At 39.2% G+C, this 23219-nt stretch overlaps 3 protein-coding genes across 4 annotated transcripts in view; 2 read left to right on the plus strand and 1 right to left on the minus strand.

Annotated features, from left to right (window-relative positions):
• The window catches only part of stx8 (syntaxin 8), a 40722-nt gene extending 28234 nt beyond the window's left edge, over positions 1-12488 (minus strand). Inside the window, exons 1-6 of the mRNA XM_079657713.1 lie at positions 12361-12488; positions 11439-11538; positions 11241-11335; positions 10858-10968; positions 6211-6344; positions 5132-5224 (exon numbers count right to left, since the gene is read on the minus strand). Coding sequence (XP_079513839.1) covers positions 5132-5224; positions 6211-6344; positions 10858-10968; positions 11241-11335; positions 11439-11538; positions 12361-12377 — 550 coding nt within the window. The 5' untranslated portion in view covers positions 12378-12488. The remainder of the gene's footprint in view (positions 1-5131; positions 5225-6210; positions 6345-10857; positions 10969-11240; positions 11336-11438; positions 11539-12360) is intronic.
• Positions 12489-13982: 1494 nt separating this feature from the next.
• Positions 13983-19083, plus strand: LOC307018738 (TBC1 domain family member 24-like; the record flags this gene model as incomplete). Its single annotated transcript, XM_079649131.1, has 11 exons — positions 13983-14095; positions 14320-14456; positions 14551-14812; positions 14975-15091; positions 15356-15772; positions 15881-16120; positions 16314-16469; positions 17047-17110; positions 17272-17370; positions 17500-17803; positions 17899-19083. The coding sequence occupies 11 exons, from the start codon at positions 13983-13985 to the stop codon at positions 18072-18074; spliced, it is 2085 nt and encodes a 694-aa protein (XP_079505257.1). The 3' UTR covers positions 18075-19083.
• Positions 18889-23064, plus strand: LOC307044681 (uncharacterized protein). Of its 2 annotated transcripts, none has more exons than XM_079689991.1 (3): positions 18889-19125; positions 20611-20668; positions 20862-23064. In XM_079689991.1, exons 1-3 carry the CDS (start codon positions 18991-18993, stop codon positions 21965-21967), a joined length of 1299 nt encoding a protein of 432 aa, XP_079546117.1. In that variant the 5' UTR covers positions 18889-18990; the 3' UTR covers positions 21968-23064. The 2 variants fall into 2 exon arrangements, with proteins under 2 accessions (XP_079546117.1, XP_079546118.1); XM_079689992.1 differs by lacking the exon at positions 18889-19125 and adding an exon at positions 19215-19361.
• Positions 23065-23219: the final 155 nt, after the last annotated feature.

Consider the following 23219-nt stretch of genomic DNA (forward strand, 5'->3'; position numbering starts at 1 on the left):
AATGTCTTTTCAGAATCTTAAACTCTCTAAACAGAATAATCTTTTAAAAGTTTAAATAAAGAACAGTTTAATCTATAAAACTATTGTTCTGGAGTAAGGTTGAGTAAACATTGAATAATCTGGTTAAAACACAACTTTATACATAGCTTTATATCATTGTCTAAAATCGAAATGCTTTTCAATTTGGAAACATCCCAAGGATCTAAAAATACAATTAATTTATATATTTATATGTATTTGAAGGATGAGATCTTTCATTCCTCCTATTTGGATCCTTTTTGTTTTTTGACACATAACATAGGTTATTGAAATGTGGGTCTTTTGTCACTTTTATTTGGTATTTTAAGAATAAATGATTGAATTAATGAAAAAGAAATTGCATTGAGAAAGAAAACACAATAATCGATTTAATCATTAGTTGCAGCCCTGCATAGGTTATTCTCAGTTCACAGAGGTATCTTGAGAGCAGTGTAGTTCGCATGAAAAATGTGAACAAATAATATCACAGCGTGGGTGTGTAATCCCTCCATCACGTACGGACAGTTCTGGATTATTTCCAAAGTCAAACACCAGTCAGCCAATCTGGTGGTCACACAAAATGATGCCCTCTTTCGCGGCTCATTGCAAACTAGCCATTCCTCTGGTGACAACACTCTTTTGAATATCACATCATGACTCTGCATTTCCATGCCGTCTGGAAAACACTACTCACTACTACTCGCCTCATTTTCAAACGAAGCAAATCAAACAAACAATAAATCAATCTACAAGTCTAACCACACTGACTTTTTGCCCAGTGCCATCATTAGTATGGTTTATTTGCTCACCGAACTGTTTCTAAAAGCAGAAGCAAGCACAGGGCTGTGTTCTGTGGGGTAGAGGCTGATGTCACTGAGCTGCAGCAGTAAGTGCCCCTCTCCTCTCACTCTACTGTTTATTTGGATGTCATTAGTGCTGTCCAACTTGGGCCTATACATGCTCTGCTTACGCAAAATCAAATCAGTGATCTAATTATTAGCAAGAAGTCCATCATTGGAGCGAGGCCTATTCTGTTTCTCACGGTAAGTGGTTGGCACACACTTTTACCAACAACAACAAAATTAGACTCCTGTTGAACTTCAGACATGGTTTAAAATAGATAAACGCATCATTCATGCATTCATTTGATTAGTCCACACCTGAAAGAGGATTTAGTTTGCGTGTATTATTGAGTCTCTATTACATCATATGGTTTTTAATCATTTCTACTTTAGACAAGAGTTTTAACAGTACATGGCATATGTCATAGCTGCAGTATCTCACCACCAGTCAAAACACATTTAAATGAAGCCCCTTAAAATCTGAGACAGCCTCAAACTCGTACCGCCATTTTCCCAAGCTAGCCACTGTCTGTAGAGACAGAAGTACAAGACATTGACTCGGAGTGAGTCATTGTCCAGGCCACAATATGAGAAATATCAACACCAATAAAGATAAATTAATGTTGATCTTCCTCGGCGGGAAGGCAGACTAGTGCTGATGCAAGCCATTCCCGTTGGTGTGTGCCGGACTATTTTCTGCAACATTTAATTTGGAAATGAAAATATACCATTACTATTCTGTAACATCATGTTAGAAAATGAAAAAACGTGATGACAGCTCATCGTTTAACTAACTTTACCACACTAACAATCATGATTTAATTTCTCTTTTTGTTATGACTGGCTAGTAAGGAAAATGTTCAGTATGCAATGGATTAATGTTATGAGTTGTAAAGCAGACTGAAATTGAGGTAATCGGTCTGCTCACTTTTTTTATATTCAGTGCATTTTGATCCAGTTGAGAGTGAGAGGGGAGTAACTGGGGGCTTTGGGTTCATCTCTAAACCTCTGAAAAGGGTCATCTTCCTTGCTGACCTCAGCCGGATTTGTTTCCCGAAAAAGGAAATGATTGCAACCTCCACTGCACTTGGGTCGTGAGCTAGACTTGAGGAGCCAAACTATAAAGCGCTTAATCTATTTATAGGAAAACACTGCCACAGTACAGTGATCAGGGGAAAAAGGAACCCTACAAGACAGAAAGACAGTCAGACGCCAAGGTTACGCGCCAACTGTCAAGATCAACGAGGAGCCTTGCCATTCGCCTGCTTAATAACTTATATCCATTTTCCTTGCCTCTCTGAAAACATTACTTACTTTTTACATTGTCGATGTTGACATAATATAATACAAGTAAGAAATGCAGCGCCAACAAAGCTGTCTCATGCAATAATAATAAAAACGAATTTGAGTACAAGAATAACTGTCTTTTCAGTTTTTTATTTGCAGTCCACATTAATTTGTTGAGACTTAATGTCTCATATTTGGAAAAACAGTACTAGGAGAAGCCACACTTTAGCCATAGTTTGAATCAGAGCATAGTTAATGCTTTAATAACAGGGATATAAAACTAAAGAATACAAAAGCTACATTCCTCACATACTGGATTAACTACCGAAGAGAGCTGAAGTGAGGGCATAGCCTACAACGGAAAAGTAACAACAGTCTCTTCATAAATATACTTTGGTTATATCATACCATATATTATTTTGTAATAAATACAACTGTCATAGCAACAGTACTTACACAATAACTTGCTATGCCAAGCAGGAATGAGAGGGGAAAACAGTTATGAGTTGCCATTTTCTTATATTGAGTGATTTGCAAATTGTCAGTGACTCAAAAATCTAGAGCTCGAACAACACACACAAGACTGAAAGTTAAAAAAACAAGGAGGACGAGCATACTTTTTTCTACTGTCAACACGCAGGGTTCAACACTAACTAACAAAATAAGTCACCCCTAAGTCTTTACAACTGTGCATATGGGCAGCATTCAGGCAACACTTACTCTGCATATACTTTTTTAAACACAGAAATAAATACAGGAACATATTGTAGACTGTGTTACTATTCTTTATCAAAACTCAAAAGAGCCCTCAATCACAAACCCTCAATCAGGCTAAGAGAACTCAAGCAGTCCCATTATACACTAGTTCGTCAACTAGATGTTTGATATATTCCATTTTCTCCATCCTGTGGAACACTAAGGAACAAGGGCATCTCCCATAATTTAGGATGAGAGGATACAGAAGAGACGGAAAATATCTGGACTGTTAAAAGACACAAAGGAAAACAGGGAATGAGATGAGAGATGGAGGGTCAGCAAAGGTCCCACGAAAGGAAAGAAACAGGGGGAGGTAAAGAAAAACTGTGGAAGGCCACAGCTCTGTGAAGTATTGCCTGTTGTCAGCAGGCCTTATGAACCCGGAGCTAAGGTCGTAAATTGTGGAGAGACCGGGAGTGGCTTGGATTGGTTTGAGAAGAAATTCTACCTCCACACTTTATCATCTGTCTTTATGTACACAGGGACAAAAGTTACACAGCATGTGCCATGAATATATTGAGTAATAAAAAAGGGAAGTCTATATCCAAGTGTTATTATATCATAATACCAAGATATGCTTTCCTAAATGTTAACCAAATATGATGAAAATGTGTTATGTTAAGATTCTATACTTTCCTATAGTTTTGATTTATCCCCATAGAGCTGATTACAATACCAGCAAATGGTGTGGGGTCATTACCGAAATACATAATTGAGTTTCAAAATGAATTGTCATGTAGAATCTAAAGATGAGTGTATGGACAGGCCATTGTTTCCACGGCAAAATGAAGTTGCTTTCGCTTTCTTGCGGTGGAACTGGTGGAATTCTCAGTTACAACTCTCCCATCACCCGTTCACATTCATATTATTGGAAACACTGACTTCAAGCTGAAAGAGCGAGAAGAAAAGCACGCCAGTCGGAGCATTAGAGCAATGATCCATCTCCAGTTCAACATGGTCACAGGAAAGAGGGCTAAAACAATCAGCTTTCCTTTCTTTCTCTTCCATTCTCCCATTGGTGTCAAGCAAACATCTGCCATTCCTTCTCAGCAGAAGGCAAGGTCGTTTGTTTCCATGTCGAGATCACTTTGTTATACAACCTGTTTGGGAACAACTGCTCAGACAGGATATTGCAGGGTAGTACAACGCCTTCTTTTCCCAACTAGAAGACCGTCAATGTTGTAGAAACAGACAATAACTGTCTGTACTTAATGTGTGGGAGACAAATGCACATGAAAAGCCCATTAGGGATCTTCTCTGAGATTGACACAAATTAAAAACCTTAAAAATCATGAATTTAACTTGACGCTAGGCTCCAACAATGTCCTAAAAGCCCCATGTCAAGATTGAGGTGTTATCCCCTTGTTTTTCGCTAATTGTACAACTCAGAAAAGCAGCATAGCTCGCCAACAACTAGAACCCTGTTTTATTAGGTCAAGGTTGGGTAGCCATTGAGAAAGAAATATTAAGTCTAGAGTGTCTTCCTAACTGTCTGTGACAAAGACACCAGTCCCCCTTCTACAGTGACACTCACTAACTCTCCCTTTAATTGACCTGCAGTGTCTGAATTGTAGATTTTCTTTTCCCGATTGTGAGAAAAAGAAGCCGAAATACTTGTTTGGTTTGCTGTGAGTGTAGACATTAGAGATAGCGCTCAAAATTCAATACAAAAACTTCTCTCACATCTTGTGAGAGCGATGCATTAATGGATCTAATTGTTCTCCGGTTGACAGATGATCGTCCCAAAGTCTTATGTCTCAAGTACCGCCTGTCTGAGAATAAAGCAGTCTGGGGCAATGCCCTCTGTTCTTTATGGCAATATATACTTGTGAGGGAAGCTATTTAAGGACTGATGAAATAACTGAAATAACTCCAAAGCACCATTATCTCTGAGCAGATCTGATTCCACAAAACCTTTGCATGTTTTTCAATGCATTTAAATTAGAATAAAGATTATTTATGTATGCAAGACAAAGGATAATCTGGTGAAGAAGCCCTTGACCTGAATTTGAGGTCAGTCTTCCCGGCAATGGTAGTGTGAGGGTGTGGGTGTGCTATGACCATGTTGCGGTGGCGTGAGGGAGTATCACTGTCCAACAGTTTACGTGAGGCAAGACGTTCCATTGCAGAACAACTATGTCTGGTTGCTTTCGCACAGCAGTGTGTAATGTGTCTGGAATGTTTCTTTTGACGAATATGTACAGAAACACATGCAAATTCAACTTTACCATTCTGTTCATCCAGCTCATTGCCGATCTCCTGGCCCATTATCTTATGCCGGCTGATGACAGCTGCGAGTGCATCCAAGCCTGCATCCTGGACTGTGTAGAAAGGAAAGTTTAATTTTATACAGGATAAAATAGGAAAACTTACTGTTAAAGCACTGAGATTAAGCAATGCCAGACAACCATACAGGGAAAACGTTTATTGTAAACAATACAATTAATGTGATTTGTACCAGAATGGTACTACAAACAATAAAGTAACACTGCAGTCGCCATTTGAAAATCAAATTGTAAGACGGGAGCAATTAGAGTATACTGTACTTGTAATATAATGAGCCAACTATTTGAGAAATAGGAATGACAGGCTGCTGGGGTCCAGCTCCGCTCACAGTGCCACATGTGAGTCATTCAGTACTTTACCCCACTCAACCATACTCATGTTATTATAACTGCGGCAGACCAAGGTGCAGAGAAAAAACACTAAAGCTGAAAGAAAATATAAGAAAAGAAGAAAAGAAAGAAAGGAACAAAGAAAAAAGAAAAGAAAAGAAAAGTTTTGGTCTTTGTAGGTTTCCAAGTTTGACACACTGTGTACCACAGGATTTTTTTATTACCACAGGCTCAGGCGCTCACCATTACCCAACCGCACCAGAAATCCCACAGGGAAGCCACATGGAAACCTCCATGTGGTTTGGTTTCACTGTCTAAAGGGGAATCTGTGATCCCAAATTGACAATAACCAGAGCCGTAATGGAGACATAGCAATGAAGTGTCACTTGGAGTAAGGTGAACTATTGTCTAAGTCATCAAATCATGTCAGAGACTTTGAGGAATCTTTTTTAAACTTTCATCATCATCTTTATATGTTAGCACACACCAGTATAGCCTAGGGTCCCTACAGATTAGGGTTAGTTAGATTTCAGGCTTGATGATAAGTGTTTTTGGTTTCGCTATCCTGATCTGCTTGTTGTTAATGGAAAAGGAATTTGGTAAATTATTAACTTTATATTACGGTAAGAAAAGGTAGAAAAGCCTTTAGAAACTCATTACACTAATTCAAAAACTCAATTATGTGTAATTACCTTCAATGACTCGTTGTTGCTGCTGTTTGATTTCGCCAAAGGTCAGCCCTCTGGTGTCCTCTGACTCGTTGATCAGCCAGGGGTTGGCCGCACCACCTCCACTCGTTCCTGACCCCATGCCCATCAACGTCGACCTGTAGAAAGATTATTATAACAATGCTTTGTTTCCAAAATGTTTCACAGCAGTTCTTCAAGTTAAAGAAAACTTTTTTTTGGAGACACTTTTCCCACCAAAAAGCAGAGCAGCAGCTGTGAAAGTAACAAAGACCAATCCCCCAATAGTTCACTAGAACTGAGTGTAGATGGCAAAAGTCCTTTTTGGCTGACAATCATCATTTCATGCATCAGTGACTTTTGGCTCTATAAGTAAACAGTTATTTGCTTGTTTGGGACTCTTACAGCAAACACATCTAAGGCATCTTCCCTATTCAATACTGTAGTCTTTCAAACATTTTAAGACAACATCAAAACCATTTAGTTCTCAGAAAAAAGTGTTGAGCTATTTGGTATTTAAGTATTTTCATTGAAGAATACCAGGTTAGCTTGTGCATTTTGTAAACAGCGTGTGTTTATCTGTCACAGGACTGTGGACTGCTGAGGAGGTTTACACTCTGACGATGTGACAGAGCAGACAGCTCTCTGTATTGTACTATGATGTGCTAAACAACGCTCTGTGGTTAAAACTATCTGCTGATAGCTTAAAGCTGTGTTTCAGTTTGCGGTGATGGGTTCAGAATGTCTGTGTGAGTCTGGATTTAACCATGTCTGCTGTGAGCAACTCATATGCTGGTCAGGACAAGTAAAAGGTACCTGATACCTCATTCACACCAACGTAACTCCGGTTCAAGCTCCGTGCTAGAGCTTTTCAGTTTCAGAACCGGTTCTTCGGTTTAGCTCCGGCTCTTTTCACACTGCCCAGAGTCCGACTGGTGCTGCGTCATTGCGTCATCGTTTGCGTCATGACGTAACCGTTTGCGTGCCCGCTTCATAAAGCCAAACCGCGCGGAAACCCCTCACAGCTGACACCGACAACAACAACAATGGCCGATTGTGCTCCAGCTTCCTCTGTACCTCTTCGGAAGACCAGATTCCCAGTAGGCAGCTGGTCTCTTCAGTGGACCACTGCTGCTTGTTAAGTTTCTCCATCGTTGTGTACAAAATGGATAAAACGCCGGCTTTTTGTTGTTGTTCAGGAGTTGATCCCGCCCCTGCCCCAGCCCCCGCCTCGACGTAAGCGTGACGTATGCGGTGCTTTTGCTCTGGCCGGACAATTTTTTGGTGCTTGAAACTAACCGGATTCCGGAGCTAAGAGGCTGCTCCGCTGCGGTGTGAAGAGGAAAACCCGGTGCTTTTCAAGCTCCAGCTCCGAACCGGCCCTGAAACACCGTTGGTGTAAATGAGGTATGAGTCACATGTAGACATATCCATGACTAATGCAAAAAACTGTGCTTACTATTTATTTTGATGTAGTTTTTCCCAGGTATAGTTAAACCCAAGAACTTTCCAAAGTTATTTGGGTTGAGCTCTCCTTTGCCTGAGCAATACACAAAGCTACTCACCATAACTCATTCTTCTTTCAGCTTGATGACTAATTCCAATTACTTTTTGAAGTGGTCTGTAAAGAATCTTTAGACCATTCGCAAGGCTAGCTAACTGAAGCTGGTACAATTAGAAGAGAAGGGAAGACAAGGCATTTGGTCCAATCCCTCTGACATGTTTGATTACTATTAAACTGTTTGCCAGCCCTTAAATTCCTCCACAAAATTGCCCGGTGTGTGAAAATCCAATTAAACAGTCAGTGGGGAGCGCCAAAATCAGTCGGGCACATCTCTTGGCAGCAACAAAGTACTAGCCTGCCGCAGTCAAGGCCTGAGCGCCCAGGTCCTGACTGAATGACTTGGACAGGGGAGATTTAACTAATTACAACTATTTCCCGTGCAATCAAATAGAAAAGAAAGGTTAGTGAATTAAGGTGGAGAGGTGGGTCTGAGGGGTGACAAGGTGAACTGAGCCTTCAAAGGTAGGCGCCATGTCCTTCTTTTCTGAAATGGAGATGCTTAGAAAGTATTGTCTTATGGATAAATTAAAGTCTCCTCTGTAACCTTTATCTTTTACCCAAAGTTCTCACAAAAAAAAGAGCGGCTTAGATTATCCAAGCATGGCCAATCCACCCCCACCGTCATTCTGTCCTCAGAGACCACACAGTGGGAATGGTTCCTACCCAAAAATCCAAACTACCCACCACAAATCACTATTAAAGTTTGGTCCGACTGAGTAAACTTAAAACTATAAGACCACAGGATTACAGTGTGCCAAGCTCATTTATTAGCACATTTCATTAGAGAATTTATTTTTCAGAGCCTTTTATGTAATTGGGTGTGTGGTCTGTAAAAGATGAAAGCGTGTGCAAAGCACCACTAAGTAGATCAATCTTAAATCCAAAGCTTGTGAAAGTTATCAGAGAGAAGCGTCAATAAAAGTGGTTTTCTAATCTGGTTCTACTGATCTGATGAAGCAGTGATGGTTGGTTTCATTATACAACATTTATGACTCCTAAAAACTCCCCGTACAAAGTAAGTAGGCATACTGTACCGCACAGGAACTTTAATATAAATGCTGAGACTATATGTAAAACATTAATGAAACACTGGAGGTAGTTGACAACATGACACCATTTCCTCTTCCTGTCCAAACAAATATCACCTGGACCAGACTAGGTCAAACATCACAAAAAGAAAGCAGTGCCTATGGTTTGCAAAGCTGTCACATTGACATGACATCACATGATGAAGAAGATATAAGCTGTGTATCTATCTGTTTGAAAAGCTACATTAATACTGGAATGAATGCTCATTGGAGAGTTAATGTAAACTCGCTACTTCTATTCTCATTCATCAAGACAACCACACACCACACATTCATATGATTTTGTGTGTGTCCATTTCAGGAGGTGCCAAATGTGTGATCAGCAGTGCAAAGCGAGCAAGTCTCTTAATGAAAAAGAATTAGCCAGGAAGTTGATCGCCTTGTCAAAATGGCAGACAGACAGACTTCCTTCCGTGTGATAGCACAGGGAGAGGTCAGAGCACATGGGTCATACCGGATGTAAAAAGGCTTTCACAGAAAGTTAGTGACCAGTGACGTATCATCAAAGGAGAGAACAGAGCCTATGACCTCTCTGGTCAAGGACATAGACAAGAGAATGAGGATTCATTATTTTTAATTGGACAACCAGCCCCAGATATTACTTCTTTTTTTTTTTATCTCAAGAGGGGAAAATCACAGAACGAAAGACGGCATGTTCTGAGTAAAATACCCTCTGAGACATCATGGGATGATGCTTGGTTTTGCTCTTCTGACAATGACTGACAGTGACAGTCAAAGAGGGAGGGAGGACACATATTCAACACTTTTCTTTAAGTACGGTACTTAAAGTCCTTATCTTGCGTAATTTACTGTAGCTGAAAGATCATAGAACTGTTTCAAAATGCATTAACTTGTTGGGTCTTATTCCAGTAACACGTGATATAGATCGAATATCGTTTCCTATTTGCTGTAAATCACTTGTTAATATCGGGAAAATGGGTCAAATTCAGAGGTATCCAGAAAAGTCTGGATTCAAACTTGCCGCTGCTTGGTGCTGTGTCGTGACGTCACGTGTGGTTCCGCGAATCCTGGTGAGTTCAGCCCGTCCCAGCATCACACAGTGTAGCATTGCTGGTATAGCCGCATGTCAACTTTGTGTATCAGTGTTTATCTCCGAGTTTGTCTTGTTTTTTCCGGATCATGGTGAAGAGGTGTGTCGTTGGCGGGTGTAGCAACACCAATCGGGATGGTTTTACCGTTCATTTGTTCCCGAAAGAGAAGGTTTTACGGGAGAAATGGGAGCGATTTGTGCGATCCGGACGGCAGCAGGGAGCCAGACAGCGGCAGCCGGGAACCACACGTGACGTCACGAAATGGCCTGCTTCCAGAAGCAAAGTTTTTTTATTGGACCTAATATTTTTCCTTTTTTTACATATTATTCAGTATGAAATAAAGAAACATACATTGACTATCTGTTGCATACACCCCCCAGAAATCAACTGCCAAAAAAAGTTTTTAATGTAAGATAAGGACTTTAAAGGAGCAGGAACTAAATACTCCTCAACTCAACCCTCCCCTTCGCCAGAGAGCTACAAGTAACATTAAAAGCTAGTGTTTAGTATGTACGATCTAGAATTCTGCTTTAACACAGCAGTAGAGCATGTCAGTCTCCCTGGAAAAGGACCCTCTTTATATATAGATATGAAGGGCTCATTCTAAGCTTACCATCTAAGAAAATCGCCACTGAAGACAAGCAGAGAATGGACTATTGAGGCAGCAGCATGGCTTAGTATTGAGAAAACACCCTTCATACACAGCTGCAGGTCCCATAAGAACAGGGACAAACAAACTACTACTAATTGAAGTCATTTATTTCATTTATTATACATATCAAGAAGATTCACCCAAATCCTTGACATTTGGATATACGTAGTGGTTTAATTGTCAAAATGAAGTTTTTGTTTCACCCCATTCTAGCAGAGAATGCATAATGCCATTTGCAAACTTTATGAACTTTTCCTGTCATTAGAAATTAAAAGATATTGCTTGGATTTTAAATACCTTGAAGATTCAGGCTCTGTGACGTCTCCTCTGAAAGTGGCATTGAGCTGCTTCTCTCTGGTTAGCAGTTCATCAATAAGGTTCTGCCTCCTATCAGCTTCTGGCTGCATTCTGTTGAAGCCATGTTAAGGTCATGCATAAGGTCATATCACTCTGAGGGTAAGGATGCACTTTACACTTTTATTTGAGTCTGTTTGTAGTTAAAGGATAAACAGATATAACCTTTCGACTGCTTTTGTAGTAAGGGCATTCCTTTTCAAAGCACTCTAATTCCCTCTACAGGAGGATAAATGCTACTGCAAGCAAAGAAAACCCTCCAGCCCAGAATGTAATCTCAATCTCATGACTTCCTCTGCTTGGAACATTATCCGAAGAAAGGATACAAGCGACGAGCTGATGATGCTCGCAACAAACCCTCTTTGAGCTGGGAAATATTCTGTTTGAGCTTCTGCAGAGACGCCCGTAGTGTCATGTTGATCTGAAAAGGCAAACAGTATTAACAGCAACTGACTACTAGAGACACTTGACGATGTTAGGAGAAATGTAACATGCCACTTTCTTTTGTGAAGGTAACACCTTACCTTTGCAGGGTTCCCCCCTGTTCTCTGTTGCCTGTTTCGTTCATGAAGGTGTTCTGCTACTTCCTGTGCCAGGCGACACGTGGCATCATAATTCTGTAACCTATAGATCAATTAATGGAATAGAGATTTCATGTTAATTGATCTGTAATTACTGACACATGACAGTGGCTGGCCACAAATAAACTAAGGAACAACATAGCAAGACCCCCTAAGTGGTTATTATGATAGTGAACAGAACAAAGTAAATCACTGGTATGTGAATTGTATGTTGTTTTGTTTTGTATTTTGTTTGTAATGTATCCCAATGTTGTGCAACCTACAATTAAGTATTTAAAGAATATATTAAAATGCAGTAAAGACTTTCTAGTCTGGCTATGTAGTTCATACTTTTTAGTGTTCAGATAAGGTTGCCAGAAGCTTAGTGTAACTATTTGCTCGTGTTTGATGCTGGACTTAAATGTTATTTAGCAAAATTACCTGACTGACAGTCTTAACAGTTTGATCTGCACAATAATAATTGTATACAGCACTAATGTGTTGTACTGTTACGTGCTTGTGTGATTCAAGTTCAGTACAGTTGGGAAAACTCGACAAAGCTTCAGTTACATTCAATCATGTGACATTTTTAGCATTTCCTTTTCCTCTTTCGATTCTGCTATCGTTACTCAATCTGAATGGTAAATATAAGTATGTTATACACAAAAGCATGCAAATCCATTACCTGATCCAGTACCGCCATTCAAAAAAATGTCAATGCATAGAGTGAGCATTTTTGTATGGCTTGCAAGTCATAATATTTACAAGAGCTAGCTAATGCTGCTACTTTAGCTAGCAGGATGAGGAAAGGGTAGCTAACTTCTGAGCGTCAGTCACGTAATGTTGGGAAGTTAGGTTGATTTGAGAATGTGAACATATTACTTACCACGGATCCTGAGACATTATGATCAGAGTAAGGTAAAAAGATTAAAGTCCAGTTAGTTTCAAGCATCAGACAGTAATCACCAGCGAAATGTCTCTTGTTTGGGTGTGACGTCACAACGGCACCTTGCTAGGGACATTTGAGTCGGGGGAAAAACAAAATAAAGGATATTGACATTTAGATTTTAACACATACATATTAAGTTACCAATCTCAAGTGTTATTTACTTGAATATGAATGACTTTTGCTCATGTTGGTTGATGTTTACTTTATATTGACTAAACTTAAGTATCCTACATTTCACATTAAACCTTTTTCTTGCAGTTTAAAAGAGAAAAAATAATAGCTTTACTTTCAGCAAAGTTTGAAAACAGTATCACCTGTAAGGCTATGAGTAGTAAACATGTAATGTGAACCATCTCTATGTACAGTAGACATACTCAACAGAGGTAAAGCGATGATTGTTTACTGTGATTATTTTAAACTTGAATGCAAAGTGTGTGTTCTTCTCAACGGGGGAGATGCATTTACTGCGTTTGGCAGTAAATCATTTGATGAATGGAAATTAAAAATAATTTAAATATATATTTTCTCTTTTTTCATATTTTTCAAATGTTTCACTTTGTTAAAATACTTAGAAAGGCATGACAGGAAGCAACAAATCAGTAAGAATATCAAGGTGAATTTCTCACAGACCCATGGACTGTATAGTACTGAATGGTATTTTAACCTCTTGTTTTTACATTATGCCCAAAGTCCCAGTGCAAGTTATGCCAGCCTTCATGGAAATTTAAGGAACAACAGCATGCATGCCTTTTCCACTCATGTGGCTAGAGGGTTTGTTATTCAAGTCCAGGACATGTGGAGCCCTCATATGAGACAAGTACTAGTCTTGGTTTTATGTTTCATGACCAAACAGAAGTTGTGTTTGGATCAAAACACATATCTGTTGTGTAGAACATTAACCTTTAGAGTGCTTCTAGGAAAAGCTAATTTGGCCTTTTGTTTCTACGTCTGAAGCCTTTTCAGAGAAAGACACATGATTACACTGCTATTTCTAATGACCTTTTTATGAATAATAAATATTTAGTTAGGTTTCCAAACTTTCCATATCAAACTCAAGCTATGCAATATCAATGAAAATATATTGTGGCAAGTGAGTGGCTCTAACATTTACTGATCAACTCATTATGTGAATTGCAGTGAGTAGTGTTATTTGAAGGATGCTTGGTCAAGTCATCATTTTATAAAGTGTCTCTATTGTCACCTGAACATTTAGATTCTTTGTATCAGTGCTGATTATGGTGGTATTACAAGTACGATAATTCACTTCTAAGAATGAGACACTGCATGTTGCCAGTAGTAAAACCGTTAATCATAAGATGTTTTCTGTTTCAACGACTGGAGTCACCACAAACAAACTATAGCACTCACGTGACCACAGCCCACAGGCTTATAGCCCTCATCCTCAGAACGTGCAGCTAGTAACAGGAGGCAGTTAACCTTTATTTGGTGGAACAACACGACTTGAGATGATTGATGTGTCAAGAACGCCGGAGTTCTCCAATTGTGGAAACAAGAATTCTATCTCAATTCATACATCCTCTGGCCAAGACCTGGGCTCTATGGCGGGAGGCAGAAGCAGGCAAAGGTCTCTCTCCTTTGACAGTCTAGAGGAAAGTACAAACTATGGTGATCGGAAAAAGACAGAGGACACCTTTCTTAGACCTCGCTCCAGGTATGTTTTACTTTCAACTTGCAAATTGAAAAAAACGTTTTAATCCATATTAAGTGGCTGATCAAACAACAGTCAGCAAAAGACATATTGACTGATAACAATGTGGATTTGTGTTTAACAGTGTAGCAACATTGGATAAAAGACCATGCCCAGCACAACCAAAAGTTAAAAAGAGATATATTTTCACTGAATGCATATTTAATATTGTATCAACTGCTCCACAGGTCTTTTTATGAAACACCAGAGCCCGAGAAGTCCAATTATGATGGGGCACGCTCCCTACTTCACTATGAAGTGAGCAAAAAGGAAAAGAAGGCAAAGACTAAACCAAACAGGCGCTCACCAACAAGAGAACTTAATGGTACAACTTATAATATCATGTTTAATATTTAAAAACTCTATTTACATTGTTTATTTAAATACAAATCTTATCAATGTATGAATGCTTTTTTTAGGCAGTAAAGGCAATCTCAAGCCTGTGTCCATGATGACCATCTCTGAGTCGGACAAATGGGAAATTTGCTCCAGCTCGGGGATGAAGTACGGACAGTTTGTGGACTGGGAGAAGATTGACCCTGAAGCTGCAATAAGATACCAACGTATCCTGCAGAGTGATCACCAGCAGCTCAAAACTATGGCCCGAGAAGGATTTTGGGCCATGCCCCATACACTGAGGGCCAAGGCTTACTATCACATCATCCAAAGCATCAATTCAAGGTTATCATTATACAATGTAATATTGAAAACATATATTTTTTGTAATAATGTGAAGCATATTTGAGGGAATTGAAAGTACTTTTGAAAAAAAAAAGTGATTTTTCTTTGATTTGAATATACTGTGCTAAATTATCTGAATATGCATTGATGTTATATCTGCAGTAGGACAGTCACTCCAGACAGAGAGGTCCACCATGAACTGACCAAAGAGCTCTTTGGAGAACATAAAATCAGCACACATCCAGTCCCAGATTACATGGAGGCGGGAGATATACCCAGGTACTTTTGTGGGATAATATTGGTTTACATATCATAGACATGTTGCTTATGTGTTCCGACAACACATTTTCCGTATTTGTGACACAGAACATATTCCATTTTAATTATTCTAATTGACCAGCTGAACCTCGAAAGAACAGACCTGAATGATTGCTTTCATCTAATTTAAGCACATATTTGTTGCATTAATTCTGACTTACTTTATATTGCCCGTTGAGAATGCAAAGTATGCAATGATTTGTTGATTGTTCTTCTCTTATCCAGATACTGTCTCAACAAAGCAGGACTGAACTCAGTTAAAAGGATCCTCCTTAGCCTTGGTAAATGTTTCCCGGACATGAATTTCTGCCCCATCCTGCCTGAAATGGTCTCCCTCCTCCTCCACTTCAGTGAGGATGAAGCCGAGTGTTTCCACAGTGTGTCCCGACTCATCTGCTACAACGACCCAAACAAACGTTATATCGACCAGACCTTCCTCACATATCGTGCTTCCTGCATGACCTTTGGAGACCTTGCTAACAGATGTTGCAGAGGCATCCGTAAGCTGATCGCCAGCTCTTACCAGAACCTCTTTGAGTTTTACTCTGACTGGATCATGTGGCTATTCGCTGACCTGCCATTCACTTATGCCATTAGAGTTCTTGATGTCTATCTATTGGAGGGCTACAAAGTTCTCTACAGGTTAGTTGCTGGTATATCTTAACATTAAATCCTTCAATCAAAGTCACTTTTCATAACCACTACTTTTGAAACAATACGGTACAAGTTTTTTTCAAACATTCTTTATAGGGTGGCATTGGCTTTGCTCAGCCTCTACAAAGTGTCTGTTTCATCTCGAGTGGCAGACGTGGAGGACTTCAGAACAGATATGAAAAGGTTTGTGGAGAGTGTAGCTCGCCACTGCACAGCCGAGAGGCTTCTGGAGATGGCCTTCATGATTCCGATGGCCACACGGGGAGAGCTAAACCTCCTGTTCAATGCCAATGTGCATGCCCTCATGCAAAAAGGTGTCAGCATACACCAGAAGAGGTTGGTTAATGCAGAAATTGATATAGCACACCTGTGAAAGGAATATATATATATAAGATAAGGAATGCATTTCTAATATGCTCATTGTGTTTTTATATAACTTTTCATGAGGTGTATAAGTTAAAAATGCTGCTCATGTTTTTTCTTTTTCAACTTAAGATTCTCATAATAACTTTTTGTTGTGCTCCTAAAGGCATTCTGTTGAGATGGTGGACTTTAACAACTTCACCTCCAGTGTTGTGACAGTGGCTTCGATGAGAGTGGTGTGGGCCTGGATTCCTGAGCGCTTTGCCCTTTTCAGCCCCATCAGGCTGTTTAGTACCGCTGAACATGGAAGAAGCCTTGCTTCGTAAGTCATCTTTGTTAATTACTTTCACAAAAAAAAAACTGGAAGACAAAGAACTAAGTAAATAGCTACAGTAAGAGTGTTTTTCGTATAAGAAAGCATTCATTTATTTAGTGCAATTATCAGGGATTAAAAACTGCTACATATGTCAGAGCAGTGAAAAATACATTCTCAGGAACAGTTACATAACAGAAAGGGACGTTGTGTTTTCACTATCAACATGTTTGCTTTGAGTGTAAAAGTCAAGTGGCTCACGGTTCAGTGGTGTCAAACGCGTTGAAACTACTTTATGTTTAAATGTTTAAATTTGGTAACACATGGTAAAACATAAAGAATGATGCTACGAAAAGAAGACATTGAAACATATTTAACTGATGATTGTGTCTTGCAGTTGACCATTCAGCTGTCCGTCATAATAATTACAAAGACAATGATTACACAACACTTCTGATCCAGTGCAGGTTTTTTTGTATACAGGATTGTCACACAAGCAATGTTTAGTCATCAGATACAATGTCTGGTTTCACATGTAGCAGTTTATAGGATATTTAAAAAAAGACATGTTGTTTCTCTAATATAGATTATATTCACATGTGGAAGGTCACGAGCCAACACTCTTGATCCTCAAAACTGTGGATGAAGAGGTAACATTAGATAACATATTGAATATTGGTGTTCATTGGATAATGTTTGCTGATATGCTTTGTTTGACCTTAGATTTTTAACCTTAAGAAATTCTCAAATTATAAACATTATTTTATATATTCTGTATGTTTTTGAGTTATTATTATTTGTCCTTTCCCAGGTCTTTGGTGCCTTCCTGTCAACAGATTTGATAGAAAGAAAAAAGCATGACTCTGAGGGACTGACATATTTTGGGACTGGGGAGTGTTTCGTTTGTACGGTGAGTCATTTAAAAAAAATTAGACCTTGGTATCTCATCTAGGATTGCTCTTAAATGCTTGAGGTCGTTCAACTTTATTCAGAGAATGTTATCGTTCATCAAATATAAAATTTGATCACTCCATTTTAGATTCGTACCAGCAAGGAGCGCTACCAGCAGGCCATGGTCAACATAATGACCAGAGGATCTTCCCATCAGCAGGTTCGAGACAGCAGCTGTGCCTCCTCTCGGATAAACAATAGTGGCTGCTCCCCAATCACCACAGGCACCACAACTCTGACCTGTCCTGCTGGAACCCCCCAGAACCCCAACTACCTGACCATCCCCTTTACCTCCCCATCAGAGGAACCCATGAGTACCAAAGAGCCAAAGAGACCCAAAGAACAAGAAGCTTCTATGTTCATCGCAGGCACTGACAGTCAGCTCATAATCGGTATGCCAGTGTAACATATTGTTCAGTCTTTTCCTTCAAAAGAAACGTCCAATAACAGTGTGTATGCAGTGCTCATGTGTTTGTTTTTCTTTTAGGTGGTGATGGAGGTCATGCACTCTGCTTGCAGGAAGACCTCGAGGGTGGATATTCAGAGGCCTGTGACACATTCAAGAGCATCGCACTCTACAAGGGTCATTTCAAGATCCAGGCCCTCGAAGTGTGGGGCATCCAGAACTCTATTTCCTTTTCTCACAGTTTTCCTTCTGAGTAGAAAAAGGGAGGAGCTTGTATTACTTGGTAAACAACAAACCAGTTTTTCAGGATGATTGTTCATTGGACTTATTAAATCTCACATATTTATGTTTGTGAATATACACATATTCACATAGTGAGTGAGATTTTAATTGAGTTCTTGTCTACATGTCATGTTAATTTGTATATCATTATACTTTTTTACTGGGCACAATTTGTAATAAAGAATCATAGATTCATTATAAATGATATAAGTAACTAATGAATTCTGGTTTTACCTCAGTTTAGCTATTTTTTTTTGAAAACCCCTACACTTGGGTTTACATGGTCTGCATTTTTTTTATTTTGCAGTTGATCTTGATCAGTTTAGCTGTTTTTGTGTTATCAATGTCTTATAACATATCAAGATATGACCTGTTGTGAACATGATCGTTTTTACTGTGTAATGGGGTTAAATTAGTTTAATACTGAAAACAAACATTTGTTTCATCTGTTTTACTCTACTATTTGCGAGTGCCACAGTGACGCGTCCTAAAACCCGGAAGTAAATCTATCGATTAGATTTACGATTAGAAAATTTGAAAAATTGGGTAGACAAGTGGATATTATCTTACTGAACAAAACGTGATCCGTCTCTTAAATGTGTGTCAACCACAGACCATATTCCGAGCTATTTTCCAAAATCCTATTGAGAAATTGCATTGCTTTTTTGTCGAAGGAACCGGAACCCATGGGCAGCTAACTTCCGGGTTTTAGGACGCGTCACTGTGGCACTCTATTGCTGCGTTTAAGTGCTGATGAAAATGTTGAAAGTGATAAACGGTACAGTTGGCCAATCTAAACTGGGAAAACGTGATTATGTATTTCTTTATTTGTTGTGATAACAGACAGAACACAGATTATGTGCAGATAATAGAATTTATGCCCACAATGAAATGCCAGTTCGTCTGGATTCCTCTGTAAATCAGTGTGGGATTTGGATGTTTATTTTCAACACATTGTTCTTTACAATAAAGAAATACGATGTACATGATGCGTACTGTCCTCTCAACACAACAATACCACAGCAGGTACGCTACGTGGCGCATGAAGAAATTAAATACTGATCAACTACACCTAACTTCCAAATTTACGTGACGCAAGTGAAGGTACCGTGCAAGGGAAAGGGTGGCCACGGTTAACCACAATGCTACAGCTGGTTTAGCAAGCTGCAGTGACTAGCTATCTTCAGATGTGAAGTATTTTACATTTAAACCTTTACGGACTTAACATATAAGAACCTTCGGTTTTAAGGAGTATAAGAGAGGTGGGACACTTTTTAATATGGCCTGAATCATCTTATACACATTTTGTTATGCTAGCTAACAGCATTAGCTCTAGCTAAGTTAGCCAACGTTACCTTTTTGTATGCATGCGCGTCTCATAAAATCAATTACCTGACCTCAATCTTTAAAGTCACTTCAGCAATAAAATAGTTTAGACATTAACCATACTGCAGTCGGGATTTCTCTGTTGTGACACGCGGTCATGCTAAGCTCAGAAACATTTTAGCGAGGTCGCCCTGTATGTTTGCAGATGTTGTTTTCACAAGGTGCATTCTGTGATTATAGCTCTTGTACCAAGCTTCTATATTTGTACCCTTTTAGCATAGTCTCCTATTCCCTTCTCAAATCAGTTACACGTTGCTGATGTGCAGTATTATAAACATCTAAGCTGCTGCATGTTAGATCATATAAATAGTATATATCTCAACGGGCGAGAATCCTTTAAAATACCAATGAGCCTTTGGTATCGTTAAACCTTACTTAAGAGATGCTGTGTATAACGTTAAGTATGCCGTCATCATTCATCATTAACACACCATACTGTAGATCAAATATGTAATACAGAAAATAAGGCTGGCTGAGAGAAAAGTTGGATTGTTCTGCTTCATGCTTTTCTGTGGTGTCCTTACTATCAAACACTCCACATGTCTGGTTGTCAGCTAGAAACAGGCACATGGTTGAGTATACTCTTGATAACAAAGCTATGTATTATTGGTAAAACTCAAACTCTGACCCAAATAACTGAACCCATATTTGCAAAACATGCTGTAGTGTAACAGTCGCTTGCTGAAATAGTCTTAAACAATATAATTCACATACTTTCAAATCAGCATGCCTTATTCACATCTACAGTATATCATGACACCAGCTCCTTGAATCTTGAACATAAATGTTTTTAACTGTCAGTTTTGATCTCTCAGGTGAAAAAGACAATTGCAAATAGCTATTAAACACATACAAATGGATTTCACAGTAGGACATATCTGTAACCTAGTGGGCAATTTAAACCATGTCAATAATCCATTAGAGCTTGCTAATAACATGCTCATCGTGCATCTTGTCACAATAAAACAACGCACAAATCTGAGAGATCCTTATCAAGATTGTTTGTTAGATTGTGTTTTTGTAAAAATGGCTATTGGCTAGTTTCAATATCCAAAATCTTGAATAATATCTCAACTTTACTGATGTCATTTTTGAATCCACTGTGTCTGTTTTTGTCTTCAATAGGCTGCAGTCATGGGTCCAGACACGGCGTCTGTCTCTAAAACAGAATCTCCAGAGAAAAGTTAGTATTGAAGCTTCTTTGAATAGTATTATTTTTCCCATCAGTCAAGTTTATAAAAGTGTTTCATTGCAGCGGACTGAATTTTAATTCAGTAAAGTTTTCAAAGATGTTTATAAAAATGCGACTCGGTGGAATTTCTATTAATTAAATTACTCTTAGAATACTGATATTCTTTGATATTATTTTTCCTCAGGTCCGGGACAAGTCATTGTGGAGGTCACCACAGACTCAGATTCCAATGATTCGTCCTCCGCCTCTGAGCCCGAGGACTCTAACTATCCAGAGAAGTCTCACACTTGCTCCATCTGCAGCAAGGCGTTTGACAGACCGTCAAAGCTAGAGAGGCATAAACCTGTACACACGAGGAAGCCTAAGACTCTCCACCAGTGTGAGCATTGTGAAAAGAGTTTCACACAAGAAGAGAAGCTTATCCGACACCAGAGTTGCCACAGTCGGACTAACAAGCACCCCTGTCCCGACTGTGGGAAAGTGTTCAACAGGCCTTCAAAGTTAGAGAGACACAAGCGCACACACTCAAAAAAACCAAAGGTGCCTCATCAGTGTTCTTACTGCATGAAGACGTTCAGTAAACTTAACAAACTTGTCCGTCACAAGCGAATGCACACCGGTGAGAGGCCTTACACCTGCTCGGTCTGCGGAAAAGGATTTGCTGAGTCTGGTCACTGCAAAGCACATGAAAAAACGCACGAGGAGCAGCCAGAAAAACCTCACTGCTGTGCAGACTGTGGGATGTGTTTCTTCAAGGCCTCAGAGCTCCGTCGACACTTCCGCTCACACACAGGTGAGAAACCTTTTAGATGCACCTTGTGTGAGAGCTGCTTCTCGCGCTCAGAAGGCCTCAAAAGACACATGAGGAGCCACACAGGAGAAAGACCATACAAATGCATTATCTGCGCGAAGGGATTTTATTCTCGTCAGGATTTAAATATTCACGGCTTGACCCACTCTGGAGAGAAACCTCATCTTTGCCCTGTGTGTGGTAAAGGCTTCTCGCAGCTGGGCAACATGAAAGAACATGAACAAAATGTTCATATTAAGTCAGAGAAATATATTTGCAATGAGTGTGGGGCAACCTTTACAAGGTACAAGTCACTGACGAAACATCAGCGGACACACACAGGAGAAAGACCCTATCTGTGCCTCACTTGTGGTCGCAGGTTTTCGTGGAGCCATTCTCTCAGCAGGCACCGGAGGACGCACACACACATACAGATGTCTATGGAGACGACCAAAGACACATTAAGTTTTGAAGGACCCTCTGAGAATCCTAGCAGTTGAACATTGAAATGAAATCTGTATAAAAGGACATTTCATTTTCAAGTTATCATAAGCTCAAATGTACTAAATTGTAGGGATTACCCCTCAAGGAGGTTATGCTTGTTGAAGTTGTCCTCTTATTGCTGCTTGTGTGTTTGACCGCAGGATTGCAGAAAATGTATTGGCCGGTAGTCCATGAGACTTGGTGGAAGGATGTAGCAAGGGCCAAGGAGGTAACCTGGGGTAGATCTGAATCTATCAGAGGGATACATTTATGACGTTCCACTTTGCAACATTGTGACATAGCAAATATTTGGGTAAAAAGGGGAAACACAAGAGCCCAGCTACAGTATTCATGTGAATAGCTCCTTAAGTCAGAATAACAAATGCAAAATAGCTTTTGTGATGTTTAAGCACACTAAGCAATACAATACAACACATCTTTGTATCTTCCATGTCTTTTCCACATTTCCACTAGTAAACATTTGTAGTTATAAAGATCTAATTTTGAAAGTATGGTACGATTCACCTCACAGCTTGCTTTGCTATTACAACATATAAGTCAGAAATTCTCAGTACAAGGCTCCAAAGGAGATTTTTTTCCCCCCAATATTCTTAGAATCTAAGCTGTGTTCAGTTATTTTTATGAATTTAGAGGACGTTTGTAATTAAGTACAATGCTCTATGTAGCGATTCTCTGCTTACATCTTTACTTATGACACATTTAGACCTGCCTTTAGATAGTGTGTAAAAATATCTCATCGTATAATGAATTCATGTTTCTTACTAACCAACAGATATGTCACAACCGAAGTAGAGATGCCCTCAATAAGACCTGAAACTCTTTTTGACTTACAACGAAACTAATACATGTTACAGAATGTACCAATTATCTACAACTCTTTGATTAATGGAAAAGTGAAAAAATTGTAAAATGTTTGCTTTCCAATATAGGTCAACATAAACTGATGTGATCCGCTACCGTACTGAGGGCACACTTGAACATTAACCAGCACCAAGATGTGTGCATGGGTTCAGTATTACCATTAACTCTGTTATTTTCCATTTGTACTTTCTTTTTAATAACAAAAAATGCCAAAAATAAACCATGTTTTGTACTCTTTTGTCAAATTATATATATGTATATATTTTTTCAATAGTTAAATCTTTGCAGTACTTTTAACGCTACACAGAAACATGCTATTACATGCTTGTCTACAAAAGGGTACAAACACCTATGTACCCTCAGGTTTGTATGTACGCCTTTTAAGTT

This window comes from Notothenia rossii, assembly GCF_949606895.1.
Source record: "Notothenia rossii genome assembly, chromosome: 1".
In the NCBI taxonomy this organism is placed as follows: Eukaryota; Metazoa; Chordata; class Actinopteri; order Perciformes; family Nototheniidae; genus Notothenia; species Notothenia rossii.